Below are 17,362 nucleotides of genomic sequence, written 5' to 3' on the forward strand. Positions count from 1 at the left end.
AGCCACAAGTGCTAGGAGGCATAAAGGCTGGTGTGTGTACTGGTACTTATGTTGTCATCATTTGTCCATTCTGGGAGGACACCTAACATTTCCTCCGGTCTCTTTTACCTTTGCGATGATCAATGGAGTTGGTAATTTTTGAAAAAACTAACATCACTCCACTAAAATGAATTCATAATCTTTTGACTTTTGCCACAAAATTAACTTGATGGAAGTCAAAGTTGATTCACAGACTTTTAGATGTTTAATTGGTTTAAAATCAAGATGATAAATAAGTACAACAACAGATAAATGCACAACTTGGTGAAATTTTGACTCTCACCGAGTAATATAGAATAAATTTAAATAGGAGAAATTCAATCTTTTTTGTGCAATGTTTGCATAAGAAATAATAGATCAATTACTTTCGGTATGTCTGAAAAAAATCAAGTTAGGGCAATTGCATACAACATGTATTAAGTAACTGCCTTATTGAATCTTCCAAGAGATCTCAGTTAATATTTATTTTGGTAAGCAAAAGACTAAATTTCTTATAACATACTGTTTCAATTGGTTTTGCAACCCAAATTGGAACTTGCAAAAATTGTTAAATTGCTCAGATTCATAAGAGGTTTCACTGAAAATCACTGGCCTTGTAATGAACAGCCTTAACCAGAGTAAAAAACATTTTTCTGCAGTCTTTTCTTTGAACGCTGTGCTCCCCTCCCTTTTAAGGCAAGTTTCCTGCTAGAGAGCATTTCACTCATTTTTTTCCACATTTTCAAGACAACTTCTAATTACCTTTACACTGGTAGTTCATTCAATAATATCTACATTTGTACACCTATTCTGCATTGATTAAACAATGGGAGTTTGGTAGACAATTTGTATTACAAAAACTTACACTTCAAGCACTATACAAGCAAAACATAAATTATAAGTGCCGCAACACGAGATATGGCATAATTTAATATTTTTTATTTTTAGTTACAATTGGCATTTGCAAATATTATATGTTCAACCAAATCAACAAATAAAGCTGCTGGCCATAGCAACTTCTGACACTGCAACCAATATGCATTTCATCTACTCCCGATTCGGGAGGTATTTCGTACCCTCCATAATTCACTACCCTCACTAAACAACCCACCTCTAAGGCAGGTGCCACAGAAGGTTGTGACCAAGGAGCTTCCAGCTCTTCCCTTGGTCAGAAATAATATCCATCGCACCAAACAAGATATGCAGGTAGCCTTAAGCCAGGTTTCAGGGCAAAGGATGCAGGAGCTCACTCGGTAAAAACTTTTTGGTGGAGGATTAGGGTCATATCTCAGGGGTGGAGCGAATTCCCTCGCACAACCCCATATGTAAAGTTCCAGAGTCAAACCTCTTTGGAGGAGCAAGGTGAGGTTGAACAAATTACTAAAGAAATGCCCATTTAGAGTTTTGCCCTCTTTGTTTTATGGTTTAATAGAAGTAAGAAATTAGAGTTGAGACAACTCATTATATAGATTTGCAAAATTTCTCACGATATGCAAGCGATGAAATAATGCATGACCTATTTCCTTGCATGTGGTAAAACCCCAACTATCTGTATTCACTGGATGTGGAGTGGACATTATTCAAGTGCAACACAATGATTAATCGAAAGTTTTTACATGAAATACTATTACAGTTCCATGTTTTAGTGCCCTAATGTTGGACTCTGCCTAGAAGTCACTAATATAAAAAATTCTGACCAAAGAAAGAACGATTGCTATCACTGCCAATGAAGAGATTCAGATAGGTGGGGCTCTACTGAATTTCTTTTGGGGCTTTCTGGCCAAACAATTATGTCAATCACTTGCATGCTGAACACAAGGAAGAGGATTTTGGCCTTTGCCAGGGCACTCCAATGCATAAATTGCCTTATTTGACAAGCATTCACAAAATGGTGTTCCAAGAAAACCTGGAGTGCTATGAGGATATTAAAACAAAAGGCTTGTGACATACAGTGCTGACTTAAGCAACAGAATTTTTGAGGGATCAAAAACATAGAAAAGGAAGACTTGGAAATGGTGACTACATAAGAAGACTGGCCTAAGAAGTATTTGAGGCACTTAAGAAATAATGGACCACATTGTATTCTGAAGGCCCATAGAGGGTAATACCAACAATAATTACAATGTACATGAAAGGGGAATGCCATAATTATCAGCAAAGAGGTCACCATTAACCCCAGGGTTTAACACCATGTAACCAGCTATAAAGAGCCCATCACGAACCCCCAAAACAACCTGGGCCAAGGCAATGAGTAACCCAGAGAGCAAAAAAAATCTTTTAGACTATACAAGGGGTCTGACAATAAATAAGATCAACAATGATCAAAAACAATAAAAGATATACAAAACGCCAACCCCCTTGAGGAACTCAATATCAGCCACAATTAGGCCACTTTTAAAAAGATAAGAGTGGATTAAAATATAAATTTCTGATAGTTAGCATACACTATTGGGCTATAGCACTCATTCCAATTGAGCTTTTTGAATGTATAAAATCAAAACTGTTGCTGGCACAGGGGCAAATTTAATCCCTGAATCACAGCACACAGTTCCTTGCTCAAGTTCTCAAGAGCCACACACAGTTTGTTAATTTCTAAAGAGCCTGTGACCCCCTTGGCGTGTTTTGCTTGCTTTGGGGGAGAATGTAACAGGTATAAAATAATGCAAAGAGGGGCCAGATGATAAAATATGCATAAGATGCAACTGGAAGGCACAATAAACAAGAGAATGGATGTTTTTCTACTATTCCTCACAAAATTAGGAGGTCACAAAATGCATTGTTTTCATGGCTAGCCTTGCATGTGAATATTCCGGGGGGAAATTTACACAACCTGTGATGGATTAAACAAATTTTTAAGGAATTTATTCCTACTCATTGACTATGTTTAAACAGATGAAATACCTGAGGGGGTTTGAGGTGGCATTACATGAGAAATTCCTTTCTTAGCAGCAACTATGAAGGCCAGCCCTGAAGAAACAATTTCCTTACATAATGACCACCTTGACTGGAGTAATCTTGCCCATTTGATAAACATACAGTAAATTAAATGTAACTTTTGAATATTAATTCCTGATTTATCAAGATGAACATGGGAAATGAAATATTTTTGACAAAATGGCCATTGGAATTTCAGCTTGGGGATAAGGTAGTAGAAAATAAGGACTGGAGCAATATTGTACTGTGGGCAGATCTTTTGCAAGGCTATGAACTTACTGAAATGAAAGCCAGGAAATAGGATAACGAGGTAGAAAGACATAGAAAGGTCTCCAGAGGCTACGGGAAGTTTTGCACAGGCAGGGTCCAGCAGTCTATTTTAATACACAGTCGTTTAGTCCCTTCTCAACATCTTCAACCTGACTTACAACAACACCACAATTTTCATTCATCTGTTCAACACAAATTGTGACCACACAGTTCCTTTGTTTAAAAACACACCATTCCATTGGACCAACTGCATTAGAAAAAGCTATCTTCTTCGATGGTTTTGTTGAAACAAGAACAGGAAAACCACACCACTATTCCTTTGAGCCCCAGCTATCAGTTCATTGGGGCAAAGGTTAAAAGGGGTGGCCACAGGAGGGGGCGTGGGCAAATGAGGGAAGGGAGGGCAGGACAGGGACGATGGGCCAGTGCCCAGGCAACATCATACGGAACAGATGTAGGTCAGGCTTAAAAGTAGTTGAATTGAAGAAAGAATTGAAACAGTCACTTCTCATTTTCAAAGCAAAAAAATAAAAATCCTCAACATTATATGAAACAAGTCCAATAATACCAACCCACTACCCTTCTCACTTAGACATTCACACATCTGATGGTAGGATAACACACCCACAGTAATCTATTCTGCAGATAATATCCTTGACTTTCCACAGTCTAGAAAAGAAAATAAAAAAAATAGTTCATTTTCTTCCCCTACGATTTCTCCATATTGATCACCACCTCTCTCTCTTTCTTGTTTAACACCCAACTTCACTATCATCAACCTTGGCACAACATGCACACAATATATTATGGCACATCCTGAGTTCTGAACCACGCTTCTTACCTGACTACACTTCAGCACGCATCAGACTTCATTTTCATCATGGTTCTCTTGGTATCAAATCTCTTCCTTTCAAACGTGCAACGAGTAACTCACATTTTTCCACAGAAAATTGAATGTAAGTTATCAGCAGTGTACTCAAAGTGTACAAGACTCCACGTGCCCGGCTGGAAATCCACCACTGGATCCGGAGAGTTTTTTAAAAGGTTTTTTTTCTGTACATTAAAATCCAACCATCACTGGAACTAATTGTTACGGTTATTTTGGAAAGCCCTCCAGAGGCAGCATGGGAAGGGGGTGGGGGGGTAGAAAGTGGTCTGATCAAGACTTAAATCCTTTCTCTCTCTCTCTCAAACAGTCACTCCCTAACATAAAGGTGTCACCACCACCACCAACTGGGTCCAATCATCTGCTCATTATCTCTCTGCAGCTCATCGACAAGAGGCCACTGGAACTTTGAAAAAGGGAAAGAATGTAGACTAGAAAGGGTGCACGAGTGCTCAAATCCACAACGGGCCAAAGGCAGAAGGCGACAGCATCAATTGTTGGCCAAGTGCCCCTCCAAGACTACATGAGCAGCTGGGTAACTTGCCACTCATGCCATGCTTAAGTCAGTAAACCAACTCTGGTAGAATCGCCCGAGAGCCGTAGATGGAGCTGACCTGCGCCCTAAGTGGAATGCGGGTGCTGACCGACTGGGGCAAGGTCGGGCATGGGATCCAGGAGGGGAGGGGGCTACACAAACAGGGCAGGGGCTATGCTAACAAATCTGGATTGCTGGAAGACCTCTGCGGTTTATCATTGGCCAATAAGCTCTCGCTGCCACCGTTGCCGCTGCCGTTGCCCTCGCCTTCGACCCCTGTCACCTCACTCTTCCCCTCGTCCCCGACCACACTTGAGCCAGACACCAACGCCTCCAGCGTGGGGGGCCTCCCGCTGTCGGGAGAGGGGTGGCTGGGCGAGGGCGTCGGTGCACCCGTGCTCCCACTCGAAATGTCCTCCCCGCCCGATCCGGCATTTGTCCGACTACTGCTGTCATCACCCACCAGCGAGCCGCTCACCATGCCTTCCACAGCCAGACCGAGATCCATCAGACCAATACCACTCTCCCTCACCACACCCATGCGTGCCCTGTAAGTGTCATGGCAGGGAGGGGGGGGGGAAGGAGGAGGAGGAAAAAATAAAATGAGAAATGGGCATGCATATGCAAACACAAAACCACTCACTCTTCCTAACAATTGTGTTCTTTGGTGGCAAGCTTCCGCCACATTGCGTTGTTAACAAGCGTTAGCCATGGTGTGAGGCGAAGAGTTAAAAAAAATCCATTATTTAAAGGTTTAAGGATAAAATAATCCAAAAGGTACTGGTAAAATTCATGAAAATATTCCACGATTTTCAAAGTGTCTCCTTTCTTCACTCGTCCGAGTCCCATGCAATGACTGGACTGAGTGGACACCAACAAACATTTCCAACCTGACTACTAAATCAATGAACTTTTGAAAACAACCTAAAGATATTCCATGTATACAAAATTGGATATCAGTGTATGATGGAAGGGATATTTTACAAATTGCTCCATTTTTATTATAGATTTTATATCTATGTTCACAATATCATAAAAAGAGAAGAAAACGTTTAACTTTGAACCTGTTGGTAAAAAAATAATAATAATAAAACATGGCCTGAGTCTCTTAATTCAATGCATCGTTTAAGGCCATTTAAAAATCCAACCATAATTCAATCTACTTTTTAATGATACTAGACACCCTCAATGTATCTTTCTTCAGCAATTTCAAAACCTGAATGAATGAAAAAGCTCTATTCAGGGTTGTATAAAATACGATTACAACTTAAATTTCCATGGTTTTAAGCTTGCAGTGTCTATTTTAAAATACTTTGCATAATTAGGTATCAGAGATTCTATAGAATATTAATTATGTTCTTTTATTCCAAAAATATTTAATTCCTCATCATAATTATTTTGTCATTCTCTTAGGATTTTTCACGTATTTAATGAGGATTACCCTTTACTCAGCACATATATAGGTGGTCGAATGAGTCGTTTATGCCCGACCTACCTGCCCGCTCATAGATGACACCTTGATTCATTTTAGTTTTAACTAGAACTGATTTTTACATTTTGCCTAGTTATTTTTTTGAAGTAATTCTTTTCTTGCCTCAATTACGGCTGCCATGCACAAGGCACGCTCATGTTCTAAGATCTCATAATTTTGTCTTTCTAACTAGTTGCATTGGGGGGTTGAAACTCGTTACTTCTAAACATAATCTTCCTGCAGATGAGCCAAATTTTTACACTGGTGTCATTACTTCATGGCCACTGCGAACACTTCTACAGTCGTCCCTTTTTCCCAATAAAAAACTGCTGATGAAAGAGCGACTTGATTAGAACTGAATGACTGGGTGTTCTTCCAACAGTTGCACCTACAAGCATTTTTCACATCCATTAAACTATCACCACATGCTTCACTCAATGGCAGATTTCTACACGGATGTCAAACCATGCCACAAGGGAAAATGAATGATTACTTACAACTCTTATACATTAACTGACGACGTTTTATGCATTGAAAATTCTTCTCTCTCTAGCAGCAGCTATACAAACCCTGCCCACTGTATGATGCAGCCATCTGAAGGCTTAATTCATAAAATGTGCCCGTGTACTTTCAGCTCAACCACATTTTTTAAATCTGATCTCAGTCCTCAAAAAAAAATATTGCATCAATGGAGAAATTTTAAACAACCCTCACATCCATCTTTACTGGTTTCCTGAATCCTCCATCACAACTTTATTATATTTATGCTCATTTTCAGTGGAAAATTCAGAAACAAATCATTAAAACACAAACATATCAGCATTGAATACCTCACAAAATAAAACTCTTAAAATTGTTCTTGGATGAACTTTTCCTGTCTTCAATTAATGTGATTTCTCATGTTTCACCATGCCATTGCTTTAAGGGAACCCTCAGCATTCATTTTAAATTCCTTTCCGTACCTGAAATGAGGCAATGGTATGGCTTCCCCATGGGCAGTGATTGTGCTATTGCTCTAATGATCTCCATCTTCTGATATAAATTTACCTCTTGCATGAATGCATTTGGATAATGAGGGTTTTCTCAAAATCAATCGCTTTTCTAGCAGGTTTTTCCTAAAGAATGGGCTCTGGAAAACCCATTTCTTATTTATCCTTGGGACATTCCAGTTTGAGAATTATGCTTTTTTATTTTTCATTAGCCTAATCCACATTGCATTTTATTTGTGATGCTATGACTCACTTGCTCTTTATTACTAGGAAACATACCAAAGAAAACTTTCAATACTGAATAAAAAATACATAAAATATTGATGAGGAGTGGTAGTGAAGATGAACATTAAGATTCTGATACACAGTCACACAGAAAAAGTCCTATATGACATTGAGGCGACTCATTTTTGATAGTACATAGATTTAATTCCTTCTCTTTGGACTATAAATGAAGATGTGACCAAAACTGTGGTCATTAGGATATTTTCTAGCTTTGTTTCTAGAGTCATCGACAGTTTCATCAATTTGACAAAATAATAATTATCAAGAATACGTCAATGAGCATTCAGCTAAGGCTGTGGTTTCTGGCCTGAAGCATTGGAAGGACACAAGACTGAAAAAAATTCAAGTTTCCAGGTCAAAATGTAATTTACTTCAAGCATGAAAAACTTAAAATTAATGACTAACTGATTTGATCTTAGCTGAACTCAAATGTTTGGGATTCAAATACATCTAGGGCTATCAAATAATTATGAGAATGCTACATTCTATTATTTTCATACTCTTCATAAATCATTAATGCAGGCTCAAAACTTGGATTTAAAAAAAATAAATATTTGTCATGAATTGCATGTAAGAATTTATTTAAAATTTATATTTATTTATAAATATTTAGTTATATTTATTTAAATATAATGCCAAAATAGGAAGATGTTTTTTCAACTTGAAGGTAAAAGAAAATTAAGTTGCAAACATTAGAAAACAGTTTCACCATTAAATAATAAACATTATTGAATTAGGACATTGTAATAGTGTCATAATATACCACTATAACAGCAATCACAGCTATCATTGAAAGGAACAGTTAGATATTAAAGGTACTTGTATAATAAGCAAATATGCTGGCTGTGACACACTAGGTAAAAGGGAGAGTGCTCACTAAAGTCTTCTGCATAGGTGATAAAACAGCATGTGGAGTAATCAGCACCTGACAGAAAATCTACGCTAAGTGTACTCAGGGCCTTGGAGGAGATTCCTTGATAAAAATAAGCCAGAGGAAGAGAGTTGAACAATAAATAAACAGTGAACAAGGATAAATTTGTGAAGGATTAGTCAGGCTGACGTACCGGAAATGGAATGCGATTGCTTAAAAACAAACTAATTCCTGTTAATCTTTAATTTATTTTCGAGCCATGAACATTAAGGCTCTCTGCTTTTGGAAAGGAGAGGCAATAGCCTCTGCTGGGAGGTGAGAAGGGGCTGACCTGTATCCAGAGGGTATGGTCCTTGTGCCACCCTGCAGAGATGGCCCTCCCCCCACGCAAGGTGAGGACGAAGGGGACGTGGTAATTGGATGATTGACTTGGGGTTGCTGCTGCTGCACGTGATGGGTGGGGGCAGCCGTCGACTGTGCTGGCGGTGGCTGCTGAACCTGCGCCATATTCGGGTGCCCATGGGTTGGGCTGAAGAAGGGCTTCGGAGAACCCCTAACCATCACCTTCACTTCCTGGCTCTGAACTCCTGTGACTGGGTGGTGTTCGTCTGGGGGCTGCGGGCTGTCTCCTTCCTCCGACATTTCATCCACCTCTGGTTCCTAGATGCAGATAGTATCCAAAGCAGAAGTGTTAACATATGGACATAGTAAAATTTGTACATCACACTTCAAGAAGGTTATGTGGTAGAGAATGAACAAGACAGTTGCATATGCTTTGAGAGCCATGATAACGGGATATATTGGATTATGTAGCATCAGAGGCTTGCACGGATGCGAGAATAAGGAAGTACTTGAATGGAAGAGAGGGGAAGGAAAACTTTTGCTTAAAAAATAGATAATCCACTCCTTGGATAAGCATTGCTCTTTTGTACTCGTCAACGATTCAAATCATGAAAGGTGCCAGTGATGACGGACTTAAGGGATAACAAAAGTATACTGCTTTGTAATTCAAAATGAACTTTGATTGCCATAGCATTTTTTGTTATTTTCTTAGACTTGTGTTAATACAGCTGTAATGTTGTTTTTGCGATCACTTCAAATATATTAAGTCAAGGTGAATTTAGCTTAAATATATATAGCTGTATAGTGTTACAATAAATGAATGGCAATGAAGTTCATTTAAATAACCAATGATAATTAACAATTATTTATTATAAATATTCACAATGAAATATCTAAACTTAAGCTAGGCATTGACTTGCTATTTTAAATTAAATTATTAGTAACATGCCTCCTCTGGACAAAGTTCTAATGCCCTCTCCAATGTTTTCCGAGCACTGTTTGATCGCTCCAGAAAGTATCCATTCCCAGATTCATTTGATTGCGCTGGTGGAGACCAATTGTTGTAACTATACTGTGCGTTCTGGGCATATGGTCGCTGCTTATGGAAGACAAAAAAAATTATGTTATACTGATAATAAAGGGTTTTGAAGGAATAAAATAAATACAGAATGTATCCATTTATTTTTTAAATATCAACATAATTCCTTCTATCCCTGAGAAAAAGTTAACATTTCAATTCTATGCCATAGTTACCCTGTCTAACTCATCCTGGAGCCATTCAACAGCCAATGACCACTTCCGTTTCAATTCTGCATTGCATACAAGGATTTGATAAGCAGCACGGCACTTGGTGAATAGAGCTACCATTCCCTTAATACAGTGATAGGCTCGCTTTTGGTAGTGGTTTTTACTTCGTTGAATTGTTTCAAATAGACCATCTCTTTCCTCCGGGACTCCTGGAATTCAATAATATATATTATCTTCATTGCAATATAGTCAATTCTCCTGAAAACTTATTAGAATAATGGACTCCACAAAGCAAATTTTCTGCAACTTATGTCAGCATATATATTTTAAGTAAATTTTCAGATTTACATTAATCTCAGGTTCAATTAGCAATAAAAACGTGCAGACATAATGATTCATGACACGACTTTCTATTCACTTTAGTTGTGAGAAAAGAGGCAACTAGCACTACTCTTTCCTGAGGCTATTAGGATGTCAATGTAAATGATTAACAATTGTTAACTTGGTGAGGATTGAGAAAGGAAACAAAAAATTAATTTAAACATGAATACAACTAACAACATATTGTACTGAATATAGTTTTTCCTTCACTCACGAAATTTTATTTTCATTAGAAGGAGCAACTATATTAAGATCAATCAGGTAACTTTAAAAGAAGGATTATTAAAATTAAATGACCAATTAAACCACCAATTAAGATCTATGACGGCTCAATGGTGGATTAAATTATTGGAAAGTACTGCTGATATGGAGAAAAAATAATAAAAGAAATGACTCGGCAACAAAATCAACCTGTCGAAAACTATAGCAGTTATGAAAATGATATAGTTACATCACAGTAGAAGAGAATGAAACACTGGATCAGGTAATATAATATGTTGTTGAAACAGAGACTATATATACTCAAGAGGTTCGGAATACATAGGTACAGTAAATAAAGCATACTACAGCTGAGCCCATTTATAAGTAAGCTAAGGGGGGCATACATTGACTTCTTAAAAACCAAACCTCCTTAAATGCTGACGTTTACAATGTTTTTGCCCAATGTTAAAGATTACTATCATTAGAGTTATGCTGCACTGAATAATCAAGAACTAGCATTCATATAATATTATTTAATATGCTTGTCTCATTTATCAAAATGCCAAATAATTATAACCTAATGCATACAGATGTGCATGCACACAGGTATAGAAATGGTACAAATGTGGATTGATTATCAGGGGGGCCAGCATACTTTAACATACATAAGTTTTTGTTTGCCAAATACTGCTAACTTTAGGGTTCCTTGATTGAAAACATAGGAAAACGTTTTTTACTTCACTGATAAAAATAAGTGAAAATTCAATTCTTGTATTTTGACAGGTCAAGTAAAATTTACCGACTTAAGAAGAAAATGAACCACTTTCCCAATGCAGCCTTACGTGCTACTAATTGGTTTTCTGAAAAGGAAAATGAACCACTTTCCCAATGCAGCCTTACGTGCTACTAATTGGTTTTCTGAAAAGTCCACGATCTTCTCTTCTACCCTGTCTCCGATTTTTCTATTTTATCACCTTGAAATGGAGAAACCAGCAGAAAGTGCTCAAAAAGGAAAATTATTTGCAAAAATAAACAATTTGAGTATACTCATTTATAAAATTTAATTTTGATATAAGTCCATTATTTTACTTATTCAGTAGTTATTAATTCATATTTATTAACAAGAAAGTCATTAAAAAAATATTGGAATCAAATTTTGTCACACTAGAGTTATCGGCAAAGCTCTAATTAATTATTTTCGAGATTTCTTCCAGAAATATAACTTTTTTGCATTTAAGAAAACCTGTTTTTTACACATAACTTTGAAGACAAACCATTCACTCTTTAATTCGATTTAAACACTATGGTATACAGCTGTTACTGCCATGCTGTAAGTGCTTGAATTTTAATCATGTCAATACACCTGGTTTAAATAACATTTCCCCTCGATCAAAGTAGGCAGAACTTTGAATTCACAAAATTTTTTACACTTAGAAACAACAAAGAATTGAATAAAAACTGAAGTCGGAAACTAAAAGGGTGACAGAAGCAGGGTATCGTTATGCAGTATGCTAGGATATGGAAAGTTTACTAAGGGTGAAATTGAAGCGCTATGGGGGACGGTGAAAGCACTGTCAAGAAGTAAGAAGGGAAAGTTCATGAAACCAATCAAAGATCAGTCAGGAAAATAATTAATTGAACCATGGAAGATTACTTGATTGGGAGAAGGGAATTGCGGGAATTGAAATCAAATAATAACTTATTTGTAGATTTACCCTAACTCTTTATGAATGGAAGTACAGCTACACTTTGTAAACCTAATTGATCAAATAACTCTTCATATTCATTCATCAATCAGATGCACTGAAATTAATCTGGAGGCATGGGTTCACTTAAGTTAGAAATAAAAGGTACTAAACGAGCAACCCACCTTTTAAAGCGTTGTGTATTCGATGAGTTTGCCAGGAGTCTTCAAGCATGAGCATGGATAAAAATAGGTCCATGATATGCCGTAGTTCATGGCAATACGTGTATGCTATTTGCCAAAGTAGTTCACTTAACACTGTTCGCGAGAAATGAGGGTTTTCCCAACTGCAGAACTGAAGCAATTTTACTACTTCATCTGTTGGATTCACATCCTCTATTATCTTCTTCACATAACTATGAAACGAAATTAAGGTTAATTTAAAAAATAAATTAATTTTCTGAAAAATCTTTACATTTAAGGAATAAAATATAATGTTCTTCACATCAAAAATATATGTATAAAATTCAAGTACTCAAAAAAATGTCTGTAGTTTAAATGTATGGTAAACATTTAAGAACAATGGTTGGGTGGATTGAAAACTAATCACATTTGAAGAGAACCATGCCAACTATCTTGTAACACTATTATTAACTAAAATATGATTAGGATTAACACAAAACCAAAGCTGTTACATAAAAAGTAGTCACTTACTGGGTTCCAATGAAAAGTATCTCAGCTGCTTGGGTCTGAACAGGCATTATATATTCTGGACAATTAGGGTCTCCGTAAGGGTTGGGTAAAACAAGCCCCATTCCTTGCTGTGAAAGGAAAATTTCAATTGAAAAATTAAGTACATATGCAATAATAAACTTCCACAAATAAAACTTTAAAAATGTATAACTGAGATAAATATTTATGTTACCAGGCACAAATAAACATTACTGATTTACAACAGTTTGGATTGGCAAGGTCGAAGTCAAGGAAATAGCCATCAAATACGTAAGTTTTCTAAAAACAGCTTGAGAATAATTCACTCTCCTGGTTTGCTTTTAATCCAAACTAGTAACTATGACTTGGTATAAATTTAGAAGTTTCCATGAAAACCACTAAGAAAGTTCTAACACAAGGTCAAGCATTAAGCTGCTCTTGCCACAATGCTTTTGAGATCAATGTTTATGTATCATTGTGTAACAAATCACATAACACTTAAGAATGAAATGTAAATTTTAAAATAATGAAATGCATGTCCATAGATTACTTACTGGTCATCAAAAATATCAGCATAAGATCACGACCGAATTAATAGAATTTGATGATTATGAATATTTTATACTAAGCAAGTTATTTTATTTGGGTAAAAATCAAAATGAATACATTTGCAACAAAGCACAAAATTATCACTCTTATTGAAATGTACATGCAACATACGACAATTTAAGGTCTTACCAGGACTTAAAACAACATATTTTGGCACAATAATTATGCAGTGAAACCTTGAACTAAGAGGGAATCATTACCTGCTGCGAAGATATGGCATTTGAACTGATATCACAGCACCTAATCAACTGCGCCACAACCTGGTGCAACTTAGTAAGCTCTAGGTATTGATATTTAATTGGCGGACAAGGACCATCATCCAAAGCCACTTTCATGAAAAGCGTTGGAACATTCAGCTGTGGAGTAAAGAAATTCAGTAAATTAAATGGGGGCATTAGGAACCAAATTAATATAACTAATCTAAATATTATTGTTTTACATTTAATAGCAAGAACAAAATTTTAAAATGAGATAAAATTAAAAGGAAAATTCTTAGCATGGAAAAGTAATTGCAACTAATAACTAATTATTATAGACACTGTTGGTTAATCATTAACATATTTGAAAGAGGTTTCCAAGAAAATGAACACAGCTAAGTGGCAAGATACTGAAAGATTGGCTTGGTTTTGCCAAATTAACAGAAAAAGCTCCTTTTTAACATGATATGTTTACATGATATAGCTCATTCTTAACTTATAACTTGAAAATTATAATGGATAAGGGGGCAAATATACAAGTTTCTTTCGGCCTTTGGTAGATTTTTAGACATTCAAAAAATATACACAGAATATTTTAAAGTAGTTTTTAGAGGAGGCAACCGACAGCTAAGGTCATTTGCGCCATTAGGGATGGATGGGAAATGAGGAAGGGTAACGAGAAACCCAGTGTCAGTATTAGCCTACTCTTAATGAAAGGCACCAAGGGGGTCAACAGTTTAACGTCCCATCCAATGGATGGTGCACTGACTCAAAGTGCTCTCTGCAAAGCACCTCCAGTAGGGATTGGGATGCCACTGAAAAATATCTGCCATCTTCAGGATTCAAAACCTCTCAGTGGGAAGCCAATTCATTAGCCCCAGCACCATCCTGACCCCCTTTTTAAGGTCGTCATACATTATTTTAAAGATCGTATGAAACTTTTAAAATCGTGATAGGAGTATTTTTGTACTTCGGGGAATATTGATGTCTCCCCTTCTCCATATATTTCAAGAATTTTTTTAAAAATTATTTTTTAAGTAGAATTCATGCTGAAATGTTCAAAGAATGCCAGCACAACCTAGAATACGAGCCTTATGCATCCATTACACATTTACATGACGGTACAGTGAAAAATCATGGTGTTCTAAAATAAAAATGGCTTCCACAATTCACACACAATCTTAACTATTTTGCCACGAGCACTCTTAAAAGCAACAATAATAATTTTACTTCCAATATCTTTTCACATAATTTATTTTATCATGAAGGGCTTATTAGTGCTGAGAAAAGTTGGGTTTTGCCCAAATTGTAGGAGCAGATGTCTATTACGTGTCATCGGTGATATCGGAATAAATAGTTACATATCAAAATCCATAACTTAATTTAAATTACACATTTATTTATCACAAGCCATTATCATAGATCCTGTGAATTGTATGAGTACTTTAAATACCATTAATTCTATTAAAATACGAACTTCTCTTAATTAAAAATAAAACAATATAAATTGCTTTACTTTATGACAGATGTTGGGAGAATTTATTTGAGGCAGGAGTTAAATTCAAACAAAGTGAATACAGAGAATTAACTTGGTTCATGTTAACATTTCACATCCCTCTACACAGTGGTGTATTCAGATAGATAACATTTCACGACTATTCCATTGTTTACAGGTTTAGCAGATATCACACACAAAAGATGACTTGGTCACTTTGTATTGCACATAGTAAACCCTACATTTTCTGCTCAGAATACCATAAATACGAGGAAACTGAGGGCACAATTAGTTTCACTTTCTAATGCCTTAAAATTGAAAAAAATTTATAATAAAAGAGAAATATGCCGCTGTTCTAGGAGATTGGTACTTGATATTTATTAAGAACTAGATTAATTATAAGATAAACCAGTCAAATTCAATGAGTTAGATGCAATAGAAATGTTTTTATGATATCTGAATCCTCATTCAATGAACTTCACCAGAAGATTTGTCTCATTTGGTCAATTTTAAGAAGACTACTAATGATGCAGTCTGATAAAAAAGAGTATCCCACACTACTAGACACATGCCTTTGCTACATAAATCAGCATATTCAATCCAAAACCCAATTATTTCACCCTAAATTAAGTTGTTAGTTCAAACTCACATATAAGATTAAGGAACACAGGTGCAATGACTTTCAAGCAACCAGGAAAATGACATCACCTTGAGAAGTTGAGCCCTTTCTTGTATACCAAGACTGGCATACATGAAGAAGAGAGAAAAATAGTGCGGGAGATGCCTTGCATGGTCAGAAACTTCCTTATGCAGCAATGAGAGCACAGCATGAAGAATGTGATCACTCAGGGTAGCATTTGGATCCACAAGGATAGCTAGAAGGGCAAAATTGAGATCATTATAAACACGACATATTATATATGAAAACTTTTGCAAATAGGATGACAAACATATAATTCTCACAATTAGAATAGTAACATAATAATCCTGAACTTACAAACTCCAGGAACATGAGTACATGGTGAAGGGCCATCTTGGAGAGAGAGGTGGCAGAGTAGGACTATAATTTTTATGAAGGCGGAACGAACTTCAGTTGTTGGGCAGACGAGCAAGTATTCAAAAAACCTAAAAGAAACAAATGTAGTGAGGGCAAAAGGTATTGATTGACATCCCAAAGGGAACAATTAACATACATTTCTAAGAGAAAGGAAATAACCATCCTTGTAGCTCACTGGAAAATGCTGTTGAAATGCATTATACACCACCACCTCTGAAGATTGCCAGCTCACAACCTAACTACAGTGGAATCTCACTTGACAAGCACATTGCGTAATGAGAAAAAATAAAAAGAAAAGACTCGCTAAACAAGTGATTCTTTGCATAGTGAGTGACAAGGCGAGGAGGATTCCTCGATTGATAGTACGTCTGCTACTTCAGTCTGTATTTAGCACTTGTTCCACTATCATCTTAGTGTTGCCAGTAATCACACATTTTTCTAAAGTCGTGTTCAGACATACTATTGGATCTTTTTTTGTGAAAAGTTGTCATTGTTGCACCATTTGGGATCTTTTATGCAAATCGTAGCAAAAATGTCCCCCAAAGAAAAAGCTGCATTATACAAAATTACATATTCCCAATGATGTTGAATGGTTGACACTAACACAGAAAAACAAGAAGCAATAGTAGGAAGACACTATTGAGGAAAATACCATTGGCGAGAAGGTGAAAGAGATATTTATGGACCTTGTTAAAATGTTAGGATCATTAACAATTGCAGAAGTATTTGAGAGAAGCCAAGGGTGTTTTAAGAGATTAAAATGAACTGGCATCCACAGCATTGCGAGGCATGGTTAATAAACAAGCTCTAACACGAAGGCAGCAGAGAACTTCATTGGCAAATTCAAGATGCTCATAGATTCTTAGGGTCACAAGTCACAACATGTTTTTAATTGTTACTAAATGGGTCTCTTCTGGGAAAAGAGGCCTAAGCAAACCTATATAGAATCGAATAAGAATTCATTGCCCGGCCACAAGCCAATGGAAGATTGTATCACGCTGCTACTTTGTGCCAATGCATGCGTTTCTTGTTTACCATTCAGAAACTCCATGGGCCTCCAAGAAATATCTTGTCCAGAAGAGGCTAAATGTAATGCGGAGGTCATGAGAGAGCATGGGAAACTGCTATGCGTTAAACTAAGTATTTCAATTATTTTTGTTTCCGACAAATCTAATTTG

The 17,362-nt window shown here is 36.5% G+C and overlaps 1 protein-coding gene across 5 annotated transcripts in view; it reads right to left on the reverse strand.

Annotated features, from left to right (window-relative positions):
• Positions 1-935: 935 nt before the first annotated feature.
• Positions 936-17,362, reverse strand: part of faf (ubiquitin carboxyl-terminal hydrolase-like faf) — a 94,099-nt gene continuing 77,672 nt past the window's right edge. For 4 of the 5 annotated variants that reach the window (XM_071584509.1, XM_071584511.1, XM_071584507.1 and 1 more), the window contains 9 exons: positions 16,125-16,252; positions 15,836-16,002; positions 13,636-13,791; positions 12,830-12,936; positions 12,302-12,531; positions 9,856-10,058; positions 9,551-9,700; positions 8,591-8,919; positions 936-5,191 (listed from right to left, as the gene is read on the reverse strand). In XM_071584509.1, the coding sequence (XP_071440610.1) occupies positions 4,816-5,191; positions 8,591-8,919; positions 9,551-9,700; positions 9,856-10,058; positions 12,302-12,531; positions 12,830-12,936; positions 13,636-13,791; positions 15,836-16,002; positions 16,125-16,252 (1,846 nt within the window). In that variant the 3' untranslated portion in view covers positions 936-4,815. The remainder of the gene's footprint in view (positions 5,192-8,590; positions 8,920-9,550; positions 9,701-9,855; positions 10,059-12,301; positions 12,532-12,829; positions 12,937-13,635; positions 13,792-15,835; positions 16,003-16,124; positions 16,253-17,362) is intronic. The other variant, XM_071584510.1, reaches the window with a different exon arrangement.

This window comes from Hetaerina americana, unplaced genomic scaffold (genome assembly GCF_022747635.1).
Source record: "Hetaerina americana unplaced genomic scaffold, ioHetAmer1.1.p SCAF_19, whole genome shotgun sequence".
NCBI lineage: Eukaryota > Metazoa > Arthropoda > Insecta > Odonata > Calopterygidae > Hetaerina > Hetaerina americana.